Genomic DNA, 26,279 nt, shown 5'->3' on the forward strand with positions numbered 1-26,279 from the left:
CCCTTTTCTCTAATTTAATCATGTATGCACTCAGGGATATAAAACTTCCCCTAAGAACTGCCTTTAATGCATCCCACAGATTTTGGTATGTTGTCTCATTATTATCATTCTCTTGAATGAAATTACTGATTGTTTCTATAATTTCTTGTTTGACCCACTCATTCTTTAGGATCAAATTGTTTAATTTCCAGTTAGTTTTTAGTCTGTCTTTCCCTGGCCCTTTATTGCATATAATTTTTATTGCATCATGATCTGAGAATGATGTGTTTAATATTTCTGCCTTACTGCATAGAATTGTGAGGTTTTTATGCTCTAGAACATGGTCAATTTTTGAATATGTGCCATGAACTGCTGAGAAGAAAGTATATTCATTTTTATCCCCATTCAGTTTTCTCCAGAGATCTATCATACCTATCCTCTCTAAAATCCCGTTCACCTCCTTAACTTCTTTCTTGTTTATTTTGAGGTTGGATTTATCAAGTTCAGATAGGGGGAGATTAAGGTCTCCCACTAGTATAGTTTTGCTATCTATTTCTTCCTCTAATTCCTTTACCTTCACCTCTAGGAATTTGGATGCTACACCACTTGGTGCATATATGTTAAGTAGTGATATTGCTTCATTCTCGATGGTGCCTTTTAACAGGATATAGTTTCCTTCCTTATCTCTTTTAATTAGGTCAATTTTTGCATTTGCTTTATCTGAGATAAGGATTGCTACCCCTGCTTTTTTTACTTTAGCTGTGGCATGATATATTTTACTCCAACCTTTTACCTTTACGTTGTGTGTATCCCTCTGTTTCAAATGTGTTTCTTTTAAACAGCATATTGTAGGATTATGATTTCTAATCCATTCTGCTATCCATCTCCGTTTTAAAGGAGAGTTCATTCCATTCACATTTACAGTTATGATTGTTATCTGTTTCTTTCCCCTCATCCTATTCCTGCCCCTGTTAATGTTCATATTTTCCTTCCCTTCTCCCTTCCTCCCCTTAATAGTTTTCCTTTTGACCACCACCTCCCTCAGTGTTCCCTTTTCGGCCCCCCCTCCCTTTTCCTCCCCTTTTCCCCTTACTACTTCCCTCCCTACAAATCACTACCACCCCCTTTTGTAACCCTTTCCCCCTCCTACTGCCTGTAGGATATTGTTATACTTAATGAGGTATGCTATTTTTTCTTCGCATCAACAATGACAGGAACAGATCTCATGGGAAGCTCCTCTCCCTCCCCTCTTTCCCTCTAAAATGATGTATTTTCTCCTTGTTTACCTTTCTAAGTCACTGTTGCTTCTCGTAATTGGAGGTTGAATTTTCCATTGAGTTCTGGCTTTTTTATCAAGAAGGTCTGGAACTCTGTTATATCATTGAATGACCATCTCTTTGCCTGGAAGAATATGCTCAGTCTTGCTGGGTATGTGATCCTTGGTTGTAATCTGAGCTGTTTTGCCTTCCTGAAAATTGTATTCCACTGCCTCTGATCTTTCAGTGTGGAGGCTGACAAATCCTGTGCAATCCTCACTGTGGACCCTCGATATTTGAATTGTTTCTTTCTGGCCGCTTGAAGTATTTTCTCTTTTATCTGGTAGTTCTGGAGTTTGGCCACAACATTTCGAGGATTTTTCAGTTTGGGATCTCTTACAGCAGGTGTCCAGTGGATTCTGTCGATTTCTATTTTCCCCTCAGGTTCTAGTATCTCAGGGCAGTTTTCCTTAACGAGCTCTTGGAGAATGTTGTCCAGGCTCATTTTTTCATCATAATTTTCTGGTAGGCCTATGATTCTCAGATTATCTCTCCTGGATCTGTTTTCCAGGTCAGTTATTTTTTCTTTGAGGTATTTTACCTCTTTTTCTAATTTTTCATTTTTGTTGTTTTGCTTGGCTAGTTCTTGGTTCCTCATAGAGTTATTTGTTTCCGTTTGTTTAATTCTGGTTTTTAGCAAATCATTTTCCTTGGTTAATTTTTGAAGCTCCTTTTCCATATCATACACTTTTCTTTTTAGAGAGATGTTTTCCTCATTATAATGTTTTTCGAATTCTGCTATTTTCATTTTGAGAGAATTATTCATTTTGTCTTCTATCTCTCTCATTTTGCTTTCAAAGTTCCTTTTGATCTCATCTAGGAGAGGCTTCTGTGCTTGGGATCCATTCCCTGTTGAAGTCTCAGCTGTGGGTGTGGAGTCCACAGTGTCTCCCTCTGAGGTTGGTTCTTCCCTCTGAGTATAGTAGGACTCTAGAGTCTTTGTCTTTGTAGTCTGCTTTCTACCCATTTTGAGGCAGTGTCCTAGCCACACCCTTCCTCTAGGATCCCAAGCCTTTACTGTAGAGGGTTTTGCCCTGGGGCAAGAGTTACTATATTTTCAGGGTCAGAGGCGGGGTTTGGAGCAAGTGGGGTTCACTCTGCCATCCTTGTCTTTGGAGGTCCTGAAAGGGGCTTTAAAAAAAAAAAAGGATTTCTGGGCTATGAAGTGGTAGCCCCAGGAGTGTTTGCTGTCCAGTATAGGGGCCACTGTATTTGCTTCTTACCTTGCTCTTTCCAGTCCCAGCCCTTTGGTGATAGGCCTGGTAGTGGACCTTGTGGTTGGTGGGAAGACTTGCCCTCTGAGTTGATCAGGCCCCTTCCAGACTTGCGTCCGCCATACCTTCCCACACAGGCTGCTGCGCCTTCCCGGCCTGCGCCCACCGTACTGCCGCCATACCTTCCCGCGCAGGCCACCGCGCCGTCGCCTGCTATTATTCCTTATTAGAACTTGTCCTTCGCATCTATGTATTGATAAATCTGGAAACGGCCACAGCTGCTGCTGATCTGGAGTCCCTCTGGCTGGCGGTTGGTCAGGCCCGCCCTGGGGCTAATGCCTCGGCGTGGGGCTGGGCTCGGTTCCCAGAGCTTTGCGCTGGCCGATTCCTGCCGGCCTGCCGGGCTGTTCTCAGTGGGAGGTTAGCTTCTCTGTGTCATTTTGTGGGTTCTGCAGCTCCAAAGTTTGTTTAGAGTCCCCTTTTTACATGGATTGGGGAGGGTGGAAGCCGGAGCCGTGGGAGGGTCCGTGCTTCTACTCCGCCATCTTGGCTCTGCCCCAATATTCACAATTCCTATGGAAATTACAGATATTCTGATGTAGTTATCAATCACAAAATATGGGGGATAAAGAGAGAATATTTATTAAAATACCAAAAGACTGAGTCCCAAAACCAGAAAGTCAAAGCCATCAGAGTAGTTATGAAATTGGCACAGGTAGATAAAGAAGAATGCACCCACATTCTCAAGCCTTTAAAACAGAACAGGCTACCTCAGGCAAAGGTCCTCCTCTCCCCACTCACAGAAACCATCCAGTGTCCAGGAAGTGTGCTCCCAGCAGCGCCCAGGAAGCGTGCTCCCAGCAGCGCCGGCCCCTGGCAGTCCTCAGTAGGAGTCCTTAGCAGAAATTCTGGCTGACTCAAAAAGGGTTTCGTGCTGACACTGCCTCTGCTGCTGCTGCCTGTCACCACTACTGTTAGCCACCACAGGAACTCTAGCTTGGCTTCTGCTTCCTCTTGCTCCACCCCTTCCTGCTACGTCAGCAAGTCCAATGGGGCATGGAAGATCTTTAAATCCCATAACCCTTACAATGTCTGAGGCCGGAACCGAACTTGGGTCCTCCTGACTCCAGGGCCGGCACTTTACTCACTGCGCCACCTAGCCACCCGAGTATTTTGCTTTTTCCATTCCTTCACAAGGGATGAAAAAAAAATAGCCCTCTCATGTGCCAAAAAAATTGTACAGGCATTAGAACCTATAAGAGATCAATATCCCTGTGCATATCTTATCCATTATATGAATGACACCTTGTGTGCACATCCTTCAAAAGTAAGGATTTTTTTGTTGTTGGTTTTTTTTTTGTCTTTTGGAGGGCAATTGGGATTAAGTAACTTGCCCAAGGTTACATGGCTAGTTTTTGTGTGTGTGTGTGTGTGTGTGTGTTTGTGGGTGTTAAGTGTCTGAGGCTGGAACCGAACTCAGGTCCTCCTGACTCCGGGCCAGTGCTTTACTCATTGCTCCACCTAGTCGTCCCCCAAAAGTAAGTTTTTCAACAAATACTCCAAGCCACTCAAGTTAGTTTATCTCAATACAGGCTAGTCATAGCCCCTGATAAAATTTACTTGTAATGTCCATACAATTACTTAGGACATAAAATGAGAGATTAAATTATTGAGCCTCAAAAATAGTAATCCGAAGAGATAACTTGAAAACTTTAAATGACTTTCAAAAATTATTAGGAGATATAAATAAGATTGTTACACACCAGCTCACTACTATAAGGGGAGACCCAACCCCCAATTTCCCTAAATCTTAACATAAGACAACATGCAAGTACAAGCTCAGACTCTCCCCTATCCATATTCAGCAACCTTATGTTACACCCAAATTGAAATGCTAATCTAAGAAGACCCTTCCTGATAAAGTTTCTTATCAACAATGGTTCATTCCACAAATAACATCCTTCTCTCCTCCTTTAAAAATGGATAAGGCTTTTACTGATGCCTCAAATAAAGATAACTAAAAGAGTTATTTCTACTCCTTTTTCCTCTACCCAAAAAAATGAAATGTTAGGTATTGTATGTCTCTTAACAGCCTCAATCCCTTAATGTTTTTTTGGATAGTAAATATTGTTTTTATACTTTAAAGAACATTGAGACTGAAAATATTAGGTATTATTATAACTTTTCCAGTTGCAACAAGTGGCAAGCAATAGAAAAAATCCTTTTTCTATTTCTCATGTTTACTCTCATATATCTTGGCCTGGGCCCATTACTCGAGAACAGGCCAGGCAAATAGTTAAATCGTGCACAAAATGCCTTCCTCACATACCTCCCCCCTCTTCCACCGATATTAATCTTAGAAGTTTATAATCTAATAGTTTTTGGCAAATGGATGTTACTCATAAGCCTGCCTTTAAAAAAGTTACAATATGTCCATGTGACAGTAAACACTTTTTCATCATACACTTCTGTTTTGGTAACTTGGAAGGCTGGATAATCTTTGCTGTTTAAAGCTAAACATGAATTGAGAAAATCAACTACCAAATATTTACAATCATAAGAATTTGCACATGCTGATATTTGGAGTGAGATAAGTATTATCAAGCTCAGTTTCAATTTGTGATCTAAGCAATTTGAACACGAAAGCTGAGTTTTCTTGAATCTAAAACTTAAATTTAATTTTTTTGAGTCATATGTGAGCATTGTAGTTCTTTTTAGATTGAAGGTTAACAATTTATCATAACTTGAACTACCCATATGGCCTGGTTCATTCTCATTAACATCTCTGACCATGCCTAGTGCAGGACACTGAGCGGCTCGTGGCAAGTTGCCTATTGGACTTTTTAAATTAAATGTCCCAATTATGATGAACAATGCTATCCATCCCCAGAGAAAGAACTGATGGAGTCTGAATACAGATCGAAGCATACTTTTTGTTTGGTTTTTGTCTTTTTGGAAGGGGCAAGGCAGGCAATTAGGGTTAAGTGACTTGCCCAAGGTCACACAGCTAGTAAGTGTAAAGTGTCTGAGGCTGGATTTGAACTTAGGTCCTCGTGATTCCAGGGACAGTGCTCTATTCACTCTGCCACCTAGCTGCCCTGAAGCATACTTTTAAAAACTCTTTTTCTTTTGTTTTATTTTGGGGGATGGGATGGGGGGAAGAGGTCTATTTTTTTTTTACAGTCTAACTAATATGGAAATATATTTTGCATGACTACACATGTATAACCTATATCAAATTGCTTACCTTCTCAATGATGGGGACTGGGGGGAGGGAGAGAATTTGGAACTCAAAATTTTAAAAATAAATGCTAAAAATTGTTTTTATATGTGATTAGGAAAAAAAATACTAAATATATAATTTAAAAAATAAATTTAATATCCCAGAGAGATATCACACTCAATATATCCTAGACTGAACTCATTATCTTTCCCCCCAAACCCTACCCTTTCCCAAACCTCATTTCCATCAAAAGATCCTCAACTCTTTACTTTCTCTCATTCCACATAGCCAATTAATTGATAATCTTGCCATTTTTATCTTCATAGCATCTCTTGAATCTGATCCCTTCTATTCATACAGCTACCATCTTGGTTCAAACACTCATCTAATCTGACCTGAATTTTTGCAACAGATTTCTAATTGGTCTTCCTGGCTCAAGTTTCTCCCCATTCTAGGCAATCAATCGATTAATAAACATTTATTAAGTGCCTACTATGTGCCCAACACTATGCTAAGTGCTGGGGTGGTCACATAGTGATTTTCCTTAAGCTCAGATTTGACCATGTCATTCCCTGAGTCAGTAAACTGCAGTGACTCCTTTTTGCCCTTAGGATAAAATTTATATTTCTGTATTTAGTTTTTAAAATTTTTTACTACCCAATCCAACTCATTTCTCCAGCCTCATTGGTTTCTCCTCATTCTGTACTTTATGACCTGGCCAAAACGACCACCTTATTACTTCTTATATATGATGCTCCATCTCCCATTCTTATACTATCCACCAGGTTTGAAATACCTTCCTTCCTCACCTCCACCTCATCATCTCCCTCTTTTTCTTCAAGATGTAGCTTAAGCACCACTGTCTACATTGTCTTCCCTGATCCCAACTGCTTAGTGCCCTTCCAACCAGCTTGGCATTTGTAGTTATTCTTTTTATGTTTTATACACACACACACATATGTATATATAGTGTGTCTATATGTATAAATGTGTGTGTATAGTACTTGTCTTCTCCATTAGAAGGCATAGGACACACATTTCTTGTGAAGAGATTGTTTCTTTGTATTTGTATCCCCAGTGCCTAGCACAGTGCTTGGCACATAGTAGGTGCTTAATAAATTCTTGGTTGACCTGTGTTCGGACATGCTCCCCGCCAGAAGGTTAACAACAGGATGAATTTGTCTTTCATCTTATTAGAAGGTTGAAGAATTATTCATACTGATAAAATGACAGATCTTTTGAAATACTAATACATTAGAAGTACGAAACTATGGCCATGATATCACCTTGATTCTAAGTGAAATTTTTGATAAAATGTCATACTTTTCTTATGTTAACAGTAGAGAAATATAGTACAAATAGATGTATTCAGATGTTGAATGGTAGGACTCAAACAATGGCTCTAATGGTCCAATGTCAATTTGACATTACTTTGCAGCTGGACCTCTGGTGGCCTTTCTTGCCTTTTTTACTTCCTTTTGTGTATTGTCTTCCTGTATTAAATCGTAAGCTCCTTGAAGGGAAGAACTTTCTTTTTCCTTATTTATATCTCTAGCTCTTAGCCCAGTGTGTGGCCCATAGTAGACACTTGTAATGAATGGAATTGAAATGGAATTGAACCTGAAGGGTCTCTAGTGTAGTGTCCCAGGGATCTGTGCTTGTGTGTGCTGGTCACTATTTTTGTCAATGACTTACACAAAGGCATAGGTGGCATTTTTATCAAATTTTCAAATACCCGAAGCTGAGAGGGATGGCTGACATACTGGATGACATTTCAGGGTTCAAAAAGAGCTTGACAAGCTACGACTTAGTGCAAAAATCTAACAAGATGAAATTTAATAGGGACAAATAAAATAAAGCCTTATACTTAGGTTCAAAAAAATAATTCAACTTTAGAAGCACAGAATGGGAGAGGCATGGTTAAAAATCAGTTTGTCAAAAAAATGTAAAAGATCTGTGGGATTTCAGGGGATTGCAAGCTCAAAATGATTCAACAGTATGGTATGATATTCAAAAAATGAATATTATCTTGGACTGCATTCAGAAGTATAATTTCTATGAATAAAGAGAGATCTGATCAATTTTGTTGAGTCCTATTCTGGTCATACTACATTCTGCAGTACAGGGTTCAGGTTGGGGTATCTCAATTTAAGGAAGGAGATTGGTGGCCTTGAGAATGTCCAAAAGAAGGCAACCAGGATGATGAAGAGGCTGGAATCTATGCCATTGAGGACCCCTTCAAGGAACTGAAAATGTTTAGACTGGACAAGAGAAGACAAAGTCTTTGGTCTGGGGGTGGGGCAGGGGTGAGTGGGGGAAGCTTTCCTCAAACATTTGAAAAGATATTTTACTTTTTCTGTTCACCCCCAAGTGGGTAAAAACAGGAGTAAAGAGTAGATCAGAGCCAGAGAGAGTCTTGATGCAAGGAAAAACTTTCTAATAGTTACAACTCTCCCAAAATAGAATGGGCTGCCATATGAAGTCATGAGTTCCTTTCTAGAAGACCATCAATTTTGGAGTATATCATAGTGGAGAATTTTGTGGAAATGGATCAGATTAGGTGGTTACTGAGGTCCCTTTCCCAACTCTAAAATCCTGTGATTTTGTAATGTATGTGTTTCCTTTGAAGGTGGGACTTAGGTGAAGAAGTGATCTAGGATAAAGAGGTTTACAGATTTTACATACAGTCATAGTTTAACCTAGGAAAACATTCACTAAATTGCTATAAGATAGAGTGTGAGGAAGGCAAAGAATGAAGTTTTTCTGACCTATGGGGAGCCATTAATTCTAAGTACAATTTGTCTGGCTCAATACTCAATTATACATATGATTTCATTGATTTGAATAGTTCTACCAAAGATGCAGGTTGCAATCCATCCATGCATGCCCATCCCATATGACTACTGTTCATGTCCTCCCAGGCATATGACAGGGGGCCCCATAGACTATGGAATGAGAAAGAGAAGCAGATATAGAAAATTTACTCCCTGCAGTCTGTCCCCTCTTAAACTGAAGAGACAGGTTTTATCATTTCCCTTTGCAACACCTCAAATAACAATAAAAATAAGACACAAATATCAAAAATACACAGGGGGATCAATTCCTTTCAAAATAAAGAGTCATTTAGTTTCCTTTTGCCTCCACTGAAATCTCTCCAGGAGAGAACTGAAAGACGTCCGATGTTCCTTGGCCTTCTCCCCATCTTTGCTGCTGCTTTCCTCCTCAAGGACCTTGTCTGTGGACAGCTCTGGGCTTCTGGTGATGTCCCTCTTCCCTTGTGGGAGAGACTTGCCTAGTATGAAGTGAAACCACTTTGGCCTTGAAAGAACAGGGACCACAGGGTCTGAGTGAGATGATTCTGCACCTTCTGATGACTTTTTCAAATGGCTATGGGTGTTTGAGGAGTTGAAAAGGGAGGAGACTGTTGCCTGGGGGCATTTGAGGACAAATTTCACATTCATCTCCTCCTCAGACATGGGCATAGGTATTGGAATGGCCAGCAGCTGTGCTTCACATGGATATTTCATCCCCTCATGTGGGCAGCCATCTGGGATCCAAGAGGCACAAATTAAGCAGACCATATAATCACATGGGCTATAACCATCAAGACTCGGAGGGAGGAGAATCTGCTCACAGATGTCATTTTTTATTTTCTCCTGAGGGATGGAATTGATGATGGATTGCACAGTTTTGTCAGAGACAGCTCCTGCCTCGATGGTGTATGGTTCTATATAATTTAAACGCAATTCACTCTGTCTCTTTTGCACTAGGAGCTGATGTGGGAGCCCAGATTCAACCTCATCTTGGTGGTCGGAGCTCAGCTCAGTCTCAGGCTGGTGGTCACAACCTGTTGGACCCTCAGTCTGGTGGTGGGAACTTGATGGCGATATGGTCTTGTCAGGGCTCAGAGGGACTGCTTTCTCATCATCCAAATTTTCTGGTGGTATGCTTGGCACGTTGGTGACTTCTGTTCCAGCTTCAGTCTCGTTTTTTGAGGTGGATGGAAGAGTAACTGAAGGGTTAGAACTAGGTGGGCATGTGACCTGCTCTTGACCCTTGGACAATTTTGATGAATGTTCTCTATCTGTTGGAGACCCAGCCTGAGGATTGAGATCTTCAGCAGCTTCTGACTGCCTGTCAGGGCTGGATGGGTGTGTTACCACTGGGTCAGGGCTAGATAGAGTCATTTCCTCATGGTCTAAGCTCAATGGTGGTGTTACGCTTTGACCCTGGTCTCCTAGAATGTTGTCTTGAAACTCTGTTCCTGCTGACATTATATCAGAGGGGTCAGATGGTTCTGGCTGAGGTGACACCTGGGCACTTGGGTCTGGTATATCCTCAGCCTGCTGGTCAGGGCTGGGTGGAGATGTGACCTGGGGTTCGAGGACAAGTTGAGCTGGGTCTTCAGGGTCTAAGTCCACTGGAGGCATTACCTCCTCATCCTGGTCTGTTAGAACTGTGGTCTTTAGATCTGTTCTGGGTGGTATCGTTTCCCCAGACTCTTGGCTTGTTTGAATTAAATCTTGGGCAAGGTCATGTGCTGTATACTCAGTCTCTTGCTTCTGGTCAGGGCTGAGGGGTGGTGTGACCTGGTGGTCAGGCCCAGGTAGAGCATTTTCTTGGTCATCATTGCCCATGAAAAGTGGTGTTGCCCAGTCATCCTCGACTATTTGATTTGATTCCTCGTGCTCTATTCTCAGTGGCATTATATCTATGATTTCAAATTTTTCTTGCTCTATCACATCTGGGATAGGATCGGTGAGGACTGGAGTATTCTCAGTTTCTGACTCTTCACTAAGTATTAATGTATTCCAGAGGCTTGATTCCTCTGATAGTGTTGCCCACTGTTGCAGTTTTTGTTGAAGTGTAGCCTGGGCATTAGGATTTGATATATCCTCAGCATGGTGGTAAGGGCTGGATGGAGGTGTCATTATCTCACCGGGGCTAGAAAGTATTCTCTCCTGGTCATCCAAGCCCAGTGGAGGTGTTGTCTCATGATCCCCATCTATTAATTTTATTTCCTGCTGATTGGATATTCCCGATAGTATTGGCGGTATTGTTTCCCAATACTCTTGTGTTATTGGAACTGACTCATGGATGACAGGTTCTGATATATTCTTAGTGTCTAGATCTGGGCTGGATGGAAGTATAGCCAGGTGATCTGTTTCCTGTGGCGTTGTTTCCCTTTGTTCTAATCCTAGATGAAGTGTGATCAGGGCATTGGAGTCTGGCATATGCTCAGCCCAGGGGTCAGGGCTGGATGGAGGTGGGGTCCACTGAGGAGGGGCAGATAGAGTTTTGTCCTGGGGGTTTGAGGCCAGTGGCATTCTCATATCATCCTGGCCTGCTGAAGAGACTTCGTTCATTTCTGTCTCTGGGAATATTGTTTCCCAGGGGTCTGGCTCTGTTTGGATGGCCACATGGACAGTAGGCTCTGGGATCAAGTCAATTTCTGTGTCAGGAGTGGATGGAAGTATTTCCTGGAGGTCTGTTGTTGGGGATGTTTTGTCCCAGGTGTCCAGCTCTGTTTGGATGGCCACATGGACAGTAGTAGGCTCTGGGGTCATGTCGATTTCCAGGTCAGGACTAGATGGAGGTGTGTCCTGGATGTCTGTTCCTTGGGATATTGTTTCCCAGGGCTCTTTGTCAATTTTAACTGAAATGGAAGGCTCTGGTGGTGTAATTGAAGGCTCCGCATCACTACTGGATGAACATGTTTCCAGGAGGTACTTTCTCAGCAGCGTGGTTTCCCAGTTGTCTTCCTCTGTTTGAACTGAAACATGGGCAGTAGAGCATGGTGCAGGTAGCAGGTGAGGATTGTACCTGCATACAGCTGTAGACCTCTTTCTCTGATTCAGATGTGATGTAGGTACAGCTAAGGGTCTAGGATGGCGGTCAAAGTATTGTACAAGGGACACTGTTTCCTTGGGCTGGACGTCATAACGCGATGCCTTCAGAGCTTGGGTCTGTACCCAATAGTTTAGGACTGATGTTCTGAAATGTGGGACCCTGGTCCAGAGGGTACAAGGTATTGATTTTATAAGTGGATGGAGTACAGGGTCCAAGTTGAAAAGTCCTAACAGTGCATTAGTAGCCTTGATCCGGCGCCTGGGTCTTGGCAAAGCTCTGGTCCCCTGAGTAGTGGTTCTTGCCAAGGGCCCATTGGTCTTGGCCTGGGTGTCAGAAACTACTCTGCCTACTGTAGTAGCCCTGGACCTATGGGTCTCACCTAATGGAACCTCAGTCTGATAAGGTGGAGTTGGGTCCTTTTGGTTGATAAGTGTTAGATCTTCAATACTTGGATGGTCGCAGGCTGGAAAAATCTTGGGAAGGTGATCGGAGCCGGAAGGATTCTCCAACCGGTGGTCGGGATCTGAAGGAGAATCATGCTGGTGTTTGGGATCAAGAGGAGGTATAAGGCATTGTTCAATGGTACTCAAAGCCCCACTAGTTTTTTTGGTTGGGATATCAGTCCTGGATAAAGGTAAGACTGCAGCCACTGTACGGTGCTTGTGATGAGGGGATGGTTTGGCCAGGTGATGAAGGTGGGGCAATGGCACCGCCATTGCTCTATGATCAAGTTGGGGTGTCTTGGAAACAATAGCTGGATGTTTGAGCCAAGGTGGAGGCTCTTGTACATTCTTGTGGAAGTGAAGGTGTGGTGGCTGGGAGTTACTAGAGGACTTGTTGAGGAGGGACATCCGTTCAGCTCTTGACTGGTATTTTTTTTCCCAGAATGGTGAAATCCGATGTGGGGGACATGGTAACAGCACTGATGAGGCCTGGTGATAGAGGCTATTTTGAGGGAACTGGACCAGTTCTGCTGATGAAGAAGATACTGCGTGAGTGAGGGTAGCCAAAAACTACTTACATATGCAACATCTGGGGCAGAAGCATGGAGAGAGAGAAGGAATAGACCAAATGAATGGGCTTTTCTAAGCACAGTAACAACTAACATTTCTGTAAGTACTTGACAATTTTAAAACTGTTTCTACACATATTGCCTCCTTTGATCTCACATGATTTCTGAGATATCATTAACTCTACGTGATAAATGAAGGAGATTGTATTTATATAATAATAGCATTATTTATGTATAATTATAATTGTATTGTATATAATTAATTGTTGATATTAATTAATATATTTTATACATGAATTATAATTATAATATAATAGTATATAATGAGAGTGTTGCCCTTAAACCCTTCATAAAGTAATAATAATAGTAAAAATATAATAGCTAATGTTTATATAGTGCTTTAAGAGTTCCAAAATGTTGTACAAATATTATCTCATCTTATCCTCACAATAGTCCTGGGAGCCAGGGGCTATTTTTCTCTCCATTTTACAGATAAGAAAACTGAGATAAACAGAGGTTATGACACTAGTTATGTGTCACTAGACTGCCCAGTGTCATATGACTAGTAAGTGTCTAAGGCCAGATTTGAACTCAGGTCTTGCTGACAACAACCTTTTTAGGCAGAGTGTGAATATTATTCCTATTTTACTGATGAGACTAAATGAGGCACAGATAGTTGATTAAGTGATTTACCCAAAAGCTACCCAAAAGATGGACATCCAGAACTGAAATATAGGACATTGAAGTTCAGAGATCTTAAAGTGACATAGCCCAAGTTTACATGTGTAAGACCAGAGCACATGGCAGGACCAGAACAAAAATCTTCTGATTTTTAGATGAATGTTCTTTCTACTCACTATATCTCATTGGTTCTCAGGATTCATAGAATCATGACAGAATGGAGAAATGCTACCCAAAATGATAAAAAAAAAAAGAGAGATGAGATTGTGATTGTGTGTGTAACTGTATATATATGTGTATATATATATATATATATATATATATACATATATGTATGTGTGGAATGTGGAAGTGGGCATTTGAGATCATCGAAAAACAAAGTTCTCACCTTTGGGAAACATCCTGTGTCTTCTCCCCATTTGGGTACTAAAGGATTTCCTGGGGGGGGGGAATAATTTGTTAACAAATAAGTGGCAAGTACTCTGGCTCTTAATGTCCCTTTCCCCTCCCAATGGGCTTTGAAAAGTAACAATCAAATAATTGGCTGCCATGAAAATTGACCCTCCCCTGCTGTAAGACCAGTGCAATAGACATAGCAGCTACTATAAATATGCATGCATATTTCCAGGCTAGATTTGCAAAATATAATAAACTCTCTCTTCCTCAAAGGTGAAACCAAAATATTTATTTGGAACATCATTAGGATACCAGGAGGTAAGATTTAGCAAAGTACTCATCCCCAATCCAGGAAGTGCCCACATCTCAAGCATTCTCTGTGTCAGGCCTCCCCACAAACAAGTCCCCCTAGGCAAGTGCATTCCTCCCTCTCTGCTCTGCCTCTCCTTCTCTGTTTCAGGCTCCCTCTCTGCTGGATTGGGCAAGCTCCTCCCACACATTGGGTTCCACGTGACTCAGGCTGTATCACAGCTGTGATACAGATATCTGTGGCCAGAGCTCAAAGCAGGTCACACAGGCCTATTAACGGGCAAGGAAGATCTTCCTATTCCGTTAACATTACACCTGCCAGGGTCATTTCTTTTCTAAACCTAATTTCTCATTCTACAGTCACTGATAACCTAAGGATAAATTGTCTCCTTACCTTAGGGTTAACCTCTTTAAAAAATAAAATCGAGGTTAGTGGCTGTCTTCCAGGCCTTCCCTCTTCTCTACCCCTTTTCCTACCCCATGTTGGCTCATAACATTGGTATATTTAGGGATGTTCAGTCATTTCAGTCATGTATGACTCTTTGTAACCCCATTTTGGGGTTTTCTTGGCAAAGATAATGGAGTAGTTTGCCATTTCCTTCTCTGGCTCATTCTCCAGGAAACCGAGCCAAACAGGGTTAAGTGACTTACCCAGGGTCACACAGCTAGTAAGAGTCTGAGGATAGATTTGAACTCAGGAAGATGAATCTTTCTGATTCCAGGCCTAGTGCTCTATTCACTGTGCCATCTAGCTGCTAACATTGGTAAAATCTATTCTAAAGAAAGGAACTGATTAAAAGAGAAATAATAAAGTAGGAGCGATATTTGCATGTGACATCACTGGTAAAAGTCTGATATATAAAATTTTGCAGAGAATTGACACACATACAGGGGACTGACCAATACAACCTGGTGTATATATACCCACACATGTATATACATATATATATATATGCACATACATGGATATATATAATGTATTTAAGTTATTATATATTAAATTTATATATTTGTTATTAAAGTTTAAAATAATGTAATGATTTTTGGGACACTCCATACACACATGCACACATCTGTATGTACTGAGTCTCTCCCAGGCCATCTCTCTTGCACTAGCCACTGTTTCCTCTTCTTTTCACATTGACTCCTTGGTGAACCAATTTAACTCTATCTTGTTCTCCTTCAGGCCTTAGGTTTGGATCACTCCCATACTTGGCCACCTTTGCTTCTATACACCAGATGCACAATGAAAGTGGAGAAAATCATACAGCCATTCTGATTGGGTACAGTACAAATTTATGTTACACAACCTCAACTGGGCCCTCACTATGGCTAGGAAATCCTATGATACCTCCCTTATCAACTCATTATCACATTCTCCACCACATCTCTTCCAAAGTTTTTTGTCCCTCCTCAAACCTCCTGTGGCTTTCCCTTCTCCCTACTCTTTTAGCTGAGATCCTCACCTCATATTTTACAGGAAAAAAATGAGGTCGTTTAACCATGCACTTCCTCTTCTCCCCTTTTCTTCATTTCCTGTCACTCAGGTGCCTTCTACCACATTTTCCTCCATCACCCTTGTCTTACATGATGAGGCAGGTTTTCTCCTCTAATTAGCCTCCAAAGGCTAATCCCTCTATCTGTACAAGTGATCTCATTCCAACAGATTGTCTTCTCCGTTATCTCCACTCTTTCACTTATTTCCAAACATTCCCTTATCTCCTGGCTCATTCCCTACAAACATGCCGTGTCTCCCCCATCCTCAAAAAGTCCTTACTTTATCTTTCCATCCCTGCTAACTATCATTGTACTTCTCTTTTGCCCTTTGTAGCTTTATCCCTGGAAAAGACTGTCTACCATAGGTGCCTCCACTTTTTCTCCTCTCACTTACCTCCTTACCTTATCATTCCACCATAACTGCTCTCTCCAAAGTTACTAATGATCTCTCAATCGGTAAATCCTTATTCTCCTTGACTTCTCTGTGGCCTTTGACCTTATTGATCACTCTCTCCTCCCTGATACATTCTTCTTTCCAGGTATTTGGGACACCATTCTCTCTTGGTTTTTCTCCTGCCTATCTGATCACTCTTTCTTGGTCTCCTTTGCTGGATTCTCCTCCAGATCATGCCTTCTAATCACAGATGTCCTTCAGGGCTCTATCCTGGGTCCTCTTCTCTTCTCCCTCTATACTACTTCAGTTGATGATCTTATCAGCTCCCATGGATTGAATTGCCATCTCTATGCTGATGAATCTCAAATGTACCTTTCCTACCCCAAACTCTATCCTGACCTCCAATCTCCAACTGCCTTTCAGACATCTCAAACTGGATGTCCATCAGACATCTTAAACTCATTCTGTACAAAATAGAACTCATTATCTCTCTGCCTAAACTCTCCCTTCCCTTCCACTCCCCACCCCTCACCTTCCCTGTCACTGTAGAGAGTGCCACCATCCTTCTAGTTACTCAGGCTCACAACCCAGGAGGCAACCCAGACTCTTCACTGTCTCACCTCCCTCCCCATCCAATTTGTTGCCAAGGCCTGTTGATTTCACCTCTGTCCTATCTCTTGAATACATTCCCTTTTCCTCTCTGACACTGCCACCACTCTAGTGTAGGCCCTTATCATCTTTCTCCTGGACTATCACAATAGCCCACTGGTGGGTCTGCCTGCCTCAAGTCTCTCCTCACCCCAATCCATCCTCCATTTAGCCATTAAAGTGATTTTCCTAAAGTACAGGTCTGACCATGTCATTCTCCTCTTCCACTAGAAAAACCCCAGTGGCTTCCTATTGCTTTTAGGAACAAATACAAAATGCTTTGTTTAGCATTCAAAGCCCTTCAACACCTAGATCCCTCCTCCCTCTCCAGTCTTCTTACACTTTAGTCCTGACACATAGTCTCTATTATAGTGACACTGCTCTCCTGGCAGTTCAGTGAACAAAACACTCCATCTCTTGGCTCTGGGAGTTTTCTCTGGCTATCCCCCTGTCTGGGGCACTCTCCTTTCTCACTCTGTCTACTGACTTCCCTTAAATCCCAATGAAAATCCCATCTTTTACTGGAAACAAGCCCCTCTTAATTCTAATGCCTTCCCTCTGTTCATTATTTCCCATCTATTCTGTGCATAGCTTGCTTTGTATGTATTTATTTGCATGTGGTCCCCTCTACTGGATTCTGAGTTCCTTCAGGGTCTGCCCTTTGCATATTTTTTGGTCCCCAGTTCTTAGCATAGTACCTAGTATGTAGTAGAAACTTAGTAAATGTTTACTAACTGATTGGCATATACGTATGTACACATATGTGGTTTATATTAAATATATGTATATTTAAGCCATTATAGATATATTTAAGCTATTAAAGCTAGGTTACTCTGTGTGTGTGTATGTGTGTGTTTGTATGTCTGTATGTGTGTGTGGGGGAAGGAGAGGGGGGGTGGAGGGAGGGAATGAGGAGAGAGACAGAGAGAGGGAGGAAGAAAGAAACAGAGAGATAGGGACAGAGACAGAGTCAAAAAGACAGAGACAGAGACAGTGAAATTTCCTCTTACCAGGCCTATCTATGTTGCTCAGAGTGAGTATAGACAGCAACTGTTTCTGTTCTGACTAGAAACAATGAGAGTCTTCTCCCAGACTGACTCCTTATTAATGCAAACTAGGCCATCTTTTGCCTCAATTCTTACCTAGCTTTTAATTACTCAGACAAACTGAGACCTGGGAAAGAAGCCTCAAGGCCACATGTGACCCTCTAGGGCCTTAAGTGTGGATTTCTTCTGTGAAGTTTGGATTCAGTCAAAGAGCCACATTTGAGGACGTAGAGGGTCGCATGTGGCCTAGAGGCTGCAGGTTTCCCACCCTTGCTTTTAGCTTAAAAGGCCAAGGTCCCCCATTGTATCCTGGGTCACTATCAGTTATCTTGACCTATGTCTTGCCACTGGTCTCTGATGACTTCTGGAGGAGAGAGTGAGGTTGATGACTTTGCACAGCTCTGCCTCACTGAAATCCCATTCACTTGCAAGTGAAGACACCACCTTACTGTTGTTATTGGTCCTTTTTGAGAATGTAAGCAATCTAGCTTGCTGAAAATCACGGGTCTGGTCAATCTAAAGCCAGTAGCCATCACCCAAGACAAAAATTTCCAAAAGACAATTTTCAAAAAAGAATTAATAAACTATAAGTGATTTATGAAAATATGTTCCATAAATCATGAATAATAAAACATGTTTTGTAAGTCATTAATTATAAGAATATGTTTCAAATCACTTATAGTGAGAGAAATGCAAATTTAAACAACTCTCAGGTTATACTGATAATCATTTAATATCATATTTTCGACCAGTCTGAAATAATCAAATAGACTGCTTTGCCTTACTTTAAAATGCCTCTTTCTATGTCAGCAACTCTAGAGACCAGATAAGGCTAAAAGTGGGATTTCCCCTTATCTTGGGACATACTCCTTGCGGGAACAGCCAAACAGACCCAACAGCTTCTTTGTTCTCCTGGTAAACTCAGAGAGTATCTCTTCCCCCAGACAGGGCTAACTTGGGAGCATTCTTTCTTCTAAGAATAAGACCTTGAACCTAAGGTACTATCTTGAATAATGGGACCTTTTCTTATCTAAATATTTAGTGGGACATGTATTATGTTATGGCATGTTAATGATAAAGAAAACACAGATGTCCTAGGTTGACACCTCGTCAATTCCTTGTAATCATAATTTTTACCCTGAATTGGGATGGCTCTAAAACATATTTAAGTCTTTTGATCTCTCTGTTCATCAGTTAGAAATTAACTTCTAACTCCTTGTACAAGTTCTCTAGCTTTAAGGGAATAATACTGTAACTGTGTATTACTAGTTGCTTGTCTCCTTTAACCAAACTGTTTAAAAGGTTACACCTCATTTCCTGAAGATTGACAAAGAGAAGTCAAAGATAGGGGCAATTAGTGCTGCAGGAACTATTGCTTTAGGCAGCACACACTGTTTTACTGTCAATAAAGCTATAAAGTGGTCAGCTTGGCATTATTCAAGGAAAAGTGAGTAAAACTGTCTCTTTGACCTGGAAATCCCACTAATGGACATATTAATACCTCAAGAAAGTGAAAGAAACAAACATTCTGACATTTGCCAAAACGTTCATGGTGATTCTCTTTGTTGTACCAAAGAACAAAAAATAAAGTAGATGCCAATTAACTAGGGAATGACTGAAAAAAGAAATGCAGTCTATGCATGTAACAGAATGTGAGGACAAAGAAAACATGAATATGAAGAAACCAGAGGAATGTGGGAAGAAAATATATGTGAACTGATGAAATAAGCCTGAGTGAAAAAAAAACCCCAACACATACAATAACTACAATGACATAAATGAAGAGATCTCCAAAATGATGTTGAACCTTTAAGTAATGGAAAAACCAAAGAAGATCCTAGTAGAGACTAAGGGAATAAGTCTGGAGAAGAACTGAATAAATAAATCAGTTTCTTTTTCTTCCCGAGCTCCTCCAGAGAGCAGTATAGCCTGGAAAGCTTGGAAGAATAGATGTCCTCTTATAGACATCTATAGCATGGCTGCTCTAGGAGTTCTGACCCAACACAGAGGGGCTTTTCTCTCACCTCTAGTCTATGCAATATGCATCCACCAAAATGACACCCAAAGTTCAGGGCTGGATCATGTGACTCCTGAGGAAGGTCTACTTCCTCTTCCTTTTCTGGTAGCCTGTGCCTCTTTTTGGTGGTCCCGTGAAACCTATGGACCCCTTCTCAGAATAATGTCTTTAACGGTAAAATAATGCATAGGATCATGAGGGAAACCAATTATACTGAAATGCAGCTATCAGAATATTGAGAAAAAAAAACCCAAACTCAGAGGTCCGAGGATATTAACTCCTGCAATATAATTTAAACTTCTTGAGGAAACTATTTGGTTTGGGGCTTGGATTTGTTTTTTTTTTTTTTTTGCTTTTGTATTGTAGTAAATGCTTGTTGAGTTTATTCCTTTTCGACATTTCTACCCCAGAAAGCTTCCCTGATATTTGTGATATCTACCCTGGCAAAGAGCCTTCATATATATAACATTTATCATCTGAGCAAATCTTGGCTTATGGTGCCCAGGGACAATCTCTGGGAAACCCAAGACTGCCCGTGTGGGTCAGACATAAACTTCAACAGATTTTATCTTATGATCTCTGCTTAGCAATCTCTCACTAAACACTTACTTGAATGTCTTCACACAATCTCAGTGAGAATGAAGACAGAAAACATAATTCTTAAAGCCATCTTTGAGAGTTTGTGTTTATCTTGTACCAAATCTCTCCTCCCCAACCTGAATTCCCTGATGCCAATTCATTATCTTCTCAAGATACTTAAAATTGTCATTTGTATTTAAAGATATCATGATGGTGATATTTTCTGGCAGGGGAGAGAATTATTTGGAAAACTGTTGAAACCACTTTGGGATACCACAATCAGGATTAGGATCAATGACCTTGATTACCTCAGTTTAGAGCAGGAAAGGACATTAGAGGCCATTGAATTCAGATCCTCATTTTACAGATGAGGAAACTGAGGCACAGAGAAGTTAACAGATTTGCTCACTGTCATCGTTATTAAGAACCCAGATCTTCGTGACTCCCTGTCCAATTTAACTATCGTCTCTATTACACTACACACTGTCCTCATTGTTCATTGAGGAAACTGTTAAGTGACTTGCCCAAGGTCCATTTGAACCCTTTAGGATTTGAACCCACCTGCTATCCCCTTGACTCCAGAAAGTCAGGCAGAGCTCTTTTCAGTGCCTAATCCATCCTTTCAAAGCCTCCCAACTCTACAGAGCCTTGCATTTGCTTCTCAGCTGCTTCTCTGCTGAGGGATCATCAACAGGGGCTTCCTGATCTAGGTTTGCCAAGATGATAAGCATGTTCTTTTCTCTGTTGAGCACAGATAGACCTTCAGTCCTTTCCTATTTCCATTTCTGGCTACAAGAAAATTTTATCGCTTTTACACCTGAAAAAAAAAATTCTTCCCAGCACATAGAGCAAGCACCACAAGACCTCTTACCAGTTAAGAACTTCAGGAAGAGCTAGAAACAGACTAGGTCCTTTTTGCAGCTTTTGGTCCTTGGTGGCAATAAGCTTTCCCAAGAGAGGAAAGCAAAGGGACTACATCCCCTGATACAAAAATAGCTAAAAGTATAATCAGTCAATGAAGAAATACTAGCACTGTCTCCTAAGATGTTTGGGTCCTAGGGTGCAAGGAAAGAGAAAGAGGCTTCCCCAGTTACTTATAGTTAGACTGAGCCTTTAGGTGCCTCTATCCCAGGTAAGGGAGCTGAGTTGTCCTTGACATCATAAAATACTAGCTGTCCTTTGTCCACCAGCAGTCAGAGTTGCCCCACCCATCTCTAAGACACCAGTCAGTCAGGGACAGGTGCAGAGACAAGCATACAATTGGTTCATTGAATACAAGTTGATCTGTCTCAAAGCCATACTAACTAGTAAATTTCTTCTTGTTGTTTTTTTTTCTTTTTGGAGGGGAGAATGAAGGGCAGTTGGGGCTAAGTGACTTGCCCAAGGTCACACAGCTAGTAAGTGTTAAGTGTCTGGGGTCAAATTTGAACTCAGGTCCTTCTGACTCCAGGGCCAGTTCTCTATTCACTGTGCCACCTAGTTGCCCCAATCTCTTGTAGGTTTTAACCAATAGGACACCCATACTCCTACCTGCATACTCTCCATCCCTCCCCAGACACTTTCCACTAAGGACTCACGTTTTGTCAAGCATGAAATCATGAGTTTTTAACCTTAGGGAGACCACGTGATATAGTATGAAGATGTCTTGCTTTGGAGTCAGAGACATCTGGGATAAAATCTTTCCTTTGTTTTCTTGTTCCTTGCTCCCTGTGTAACTTTGGGCAAGTCACTTCCTCATCTGTAAAATGAAAGGAGGTGATCTCTAAGGCCCATTCCAGTTCTAAATTTATGATCTTTAAGCTGAATGAATTTTGGACCTCCAGTCTCTTGCTCTTCCTCCTGAGGGCAACATTTATTACCCAGATTATGGGTAGTTAAAATAAAATGCATGTCTTATGCATGTTTCCTGAAGCTTTTGGAGGTGTGTTAAATGCAAAAGAGAAAAAATTGATTTAAAGAGGGATATGTAGCTTCCTTTTTTGGTTTAGGCACTGAATCCACACATCCATTTTGGGCTCACTTGAACACAGAATGGGGCATAAATTAAGCAGTCTAGCAAAATCAGTTCCCATCTTCCCCCCATAACCAACACTTTCTCCCAACACTGTTCTTCCTCCCCATTTGCATGCCTTAAGCTTGCTTTAGCTTTGCTAGAAAATTACCAGATCATTCTTCCTCTTCATAGAAGGACAGAGACCAGTGACCAAAGTTTCTGGAGAAGAACAGAGGGGAAAATAAATGGTCTTTTGTCAGGGTCTTACAAGTATATCCCAACATCAACAACCCTTACATATTTTTTGAACTTTTTAGACCAAAGCTTAGGCAAAGGAATTCTCCCATTAATGATCTTTACAATAGCAAGAAAGAATCATGATTTTATGCATTTAGAAGAGTATTTACATATGCTTTTAACCTAGGGTCTGTGCATGAATTTTTTATGTATTGTAGCAGCAAGTACCCCAAGCGTCCTCAGGGTTTGCAGCTACCACAGGTTCTTGGATCTGCTTTGTTAAAGGAAAGCAACTCAAAATGGGTTAACAAGCTTACTTTAATCAGTCAGACATATATCGTTTACCTTGTTCAGGGGAAAGAGGTCAGCAACCCGAACTTCAAAGCATACAGGCAGAATTATCAAGACAGAAACAGATCAAGTAGACAGATTTCCACACTGTCCAACCATTACATCCATACCCAGTCAACATATGGGTTTCCACATTCTGGGTTTTTCAAAGCCGGGGGACTCTCAACAACGGCTTCCCAGAATTCAGATCAAATCACAGAACACTTCTCAAAGTGAGTCCCAAAACAAAGCTACACATCAGGGCTTATATAGCCTTTTCCTGGCTCAGAGAATGTAACAACCTTATTGACCCACTGGCCAATCAAAAAGTATCTACTGAAAAACAAGACTCCCTCCCCAGGCTTCTGGTGTACGTTAGCCTAGGGGCAGGGAAGATCTTCCAAATTTGCATTCCCATTACATGTATGTAATTGGTTTCCTGTTTAATTCTATGCATTTTGTTTTATGCATTTAAAAACTATTATCCTAATCCTGCCTCAGACACTTGACATACTTATTAGCTGTGTGACCTTGGGCAAGTCACTTAACCGAAATTGCCCTCTAAAAAAACTAATAAAAATAAAAACTGTTATCCTGACAATAGGTCTATAGACTTCCCCAGAACGCCAAAGTAGCCCATGGTACAAGAAGGGGGCAGAACTGCTTTTATATAGAGACATAACATTGGGTCCTGCTGCTACAGGTGTCCAAGGGAACATATCTAGTGTTCTCTGCCTCCCAGACATCAACCTCACTCACAGTTTTCTGAAAAGACAATTAAAAAAAATTATTTATTTTAATTATGAATTTCACAGATATCAATAAACATGAACGTTTCCATATACAAAGAATAGAAAAAGAGGATTGTATATGAAACTCTGATTCTTACAGGCTACTTGGTTTTAAAAAAAAAACATATATTAAAACTTAATATGGTAGTACTGATGGGATGCTGGGGATCTATGTCTTTATTATCAGTTTGTAATGTCAGTTTGTAAAAGCAGTCTGTAAAAATCACATTCTCCTCCCCCCCAGCCTCAGAGCATTAACTCTGCCCCTTCCTCCTGCCAGCACTCTGCCCAGCAATAACTCATGAATTTTTTATCTCTGCTTGGAACAATAAAAAGCTATACCTATGAATCCTTTACTAAACCATCTATAAACATTTTAGCTTAGGGAAATGTTATCTCCCCTTGGTAAAGTGACCAGCTATGTCTATGAATCCTTCAATGCACTATCTGTAAGTTAACCCCTTAGCCAATTATCCACATACTGAGTCTCTGTCAGCCTTGGTTCCCAACATCCATCTTGTCAAACATGACACTGATGGGTGGCAGACTAGGGACTTCTCCGTCAGCCCTTGACCGCTAGCTGACTTTGTGACATTTCAGGCCTAAAACCACACCCCCAGGTAGCCCCGCCTTGGGCTATTTCCCAGTGAATTATGGGCAATATGCCTGTACAGTTGACATTAAAAGTGCATGTCCCTTTAAGCACTGACCACTCCTTAACTCCTCCCTAATCCCACCCTTACTCACCTAGTTAGCATAATTGACACCTGATTTACTGCCTCAACTCCTTAAAAACTATACCTGTGACTTCTTTAAGTTTGCAGGTTCCCTAAGAATCCTTGCCTGCTGTAAAGCAGAACAATAAACTTTTACAATCCTGACTCCAAGTCTGCTTGGGGCTACTGAATTCTTTCCAGACTGAATCGCAGGGATTCTGGTCATTGATATTGATCAGAGTTCCTGTATAATTATTGCCTTCTCCCCCATCATTACTAATGCTACCCTGCTTGTCTGTGTACACAGCTTAACTTCCTTCAGCTGTCTTCTGTGGTTTTTAATGTTTCAATCACACTCTTTCCCTCCTTCCTTCTTTCCTTCCCACTTTCCTTGCTTCCTTCCTTTTCTCCTTCCTTCCTTTTTCTTTTTCACTATACTTTCTTCCCTCCCTCCCTCCTTCTGTCTTTCCTTCCTTTCTTCCTCCCCTCCTTTTTACTTTCTTGTTCACTATCACAACTCCCCATTTCCCCTCCTGCATAATTTGTCTGCCCTTTAAATGCTTTCCCTTGTAACAACTAACATAGTGCAGGGAAAAAAAAATCAACACATTGTTTGTATCTGAAAAAGGCATGTCTTTTTGTGCACTTATAGTATATTACCTTTCTAAGAATCTGCTTTATATTCAATCTTTTGGAGTCATGGTTCATTGCTCAAAATTCCTAAGTCTTTCAGAGTTGCTTTTCTTTTCATTACTGAGTTTCTTACAGTTGTTTCATTTCTACTGGAGATTTATTTTCTCTCAGATCCTTCACCAAGTAGGGAAACCTTGAGCCACTGAAAACACTTGAAATCAGATTTTTTCAATGTCCTGATCTGGGAACTTTTGAAATGCTCTGCTTCCTACTTGTCTTGTATCTTTGTACCTCCTGCTGCTGAGAAGCACTGTGGGATGGGGGTTCCCTGATGGTATTACTAGGATTGTTCACTATGTGAGAGAAAGAAAGAAAAATATATTAGAATCGATCTAGGTGATCATGTAAACTAATTAATTTTCTAGTCCTTATTTTACAAAAATTCAGCTTGTTTCTAGTTTCTTGAAGGATTGTTTACCTCTTGTCTCACATCCTCAAAATAAAATGTTTTTGGCTCCAAATGAATGGAGAATCCAGGAACATACAAAAAAATTCTTTGTCATGAATGGGAACAACTTTGTAGTTCAAGTCTAAGACTGTGGGAGCATTTTATAAAAACCAAAGAACGTTAGAGCTGGTCTGGGACAACTTGTTTCTCAGGGAGTCTGAAAGGAAGCCCTTTCTCAACTAAGAAAATACTGCCCCAGATCCCAAAGTGTATGTGTAATTCCTTTCTGAGAGCTTCATCCTTTTAGCTTAAAGTTTTGATTCCTGTTAAAGCGCCCTCAAAGAGGTAGTTCTATTAGTCAGTAAATAAACATTTATTAAGTGCTTACTATGTACACAAGAAATGGGGTTACAAAAGAGGCAAAAGATAGTCCCTGCCATCAAGACGCTTACTATCTAATGGGGAAGTCAAAATACAACCAAATATATACAAAGCAAGAGATATACAATACGGATAGGAAATAATGAACAGAGGGGTGGCACTGGAATTAAGACAGGTTTGGAAAGGTTCCCAGTAAAAGATGGGATTTTAGTTAAGATTTAAAGGAAGCCAGGAAGGTCAGTTGGCAGAACAGAGTGGGGAGAGTGTTCCAAATATGGAGGACAACCAGAGAAAATGCCCAGAACAGAGAGATGGAATGTCTTGTAAGTGAAATAGCTAGGAAGCCGGTGTCACTGGGACATAAGTGGGAATAAGGTGTAAGAAGATTGGGAAGGTAGGAGGGGTATAGGTCATGGAGGACTGTGAATGCTCCTGAAGGCAAGACTTGAAGCAGACCTCTCCCCTCCCCCATACCAAAGAGGCCATTGCAATAATCTAGGTGTGAGGTGATAAGGACCTGCATTAGAATAGGCGAAAATGTCAGAGGAGAGAAGGTGGCATTTTGAAGAGACATTGCAGCAGTGAAATC

The 26,279-nt window shown here is 41.0% G+C and overlaps 1 protein-coding gene across 2 annotated transcripts; it reads right to left on the reverse strand.

The window, feature by feature from the left end:
* Positions 1-364: 364 nt before the first annotated feature.
* LOC138143761 (uncharacterized) lies at positions 365-26,067 on the reverse strand. 2 transcript variants are annotated; one of them, XM_069065041.1, is made up of 3 exons: positions 24,889-26,067; positions 13,664-13,713; positions 365-12,552 (listed from the first exon to the last, which is right to left on the reverse strand). In XM_069065041.1, the coding sequence occupies exons 2-3, from the start codon at positions 13,692-13,694 to the stop codon at positions 8,852-8,854; spliced, it is 3,732 nt and encodes a 1,243-aa protein (XP_068921142.1). In that variant the 5' UTR covers positions 13,695-13,713; positions 24,889-26,067; the 3' UTR covers positions 365-8,851. The 2 variants fall into 2 exon arrangements, with proteins under 2 accessions (XP_068921142.1, XP_068921141.1); XM_069065040.1 differs by lacking the exon at positions 24,889-26,067 and adding an exon at positions 22,324-23,584.
* Between the last annotated feature and the right edge of the window lie 212 nt (positions 26,068-26,279).

The sequence above is a fragment of the Petaurus breviceps genome, unplaced genomic scaffold, assembly GCF_028583685.1.
Source record: "Petaurus breviceps papuanus isolate PSGF00001 unplaced genomic scaffold, PetGlider_PUasm1.0 90654, whole genome shotgun sequence".
Classification (NCBI taxonomy): Eukaryota; Metazoa; Chordata; class Mammalia; order Diprotodontia; family Petauridae; genus Petaurus; species Petaurus breviceps.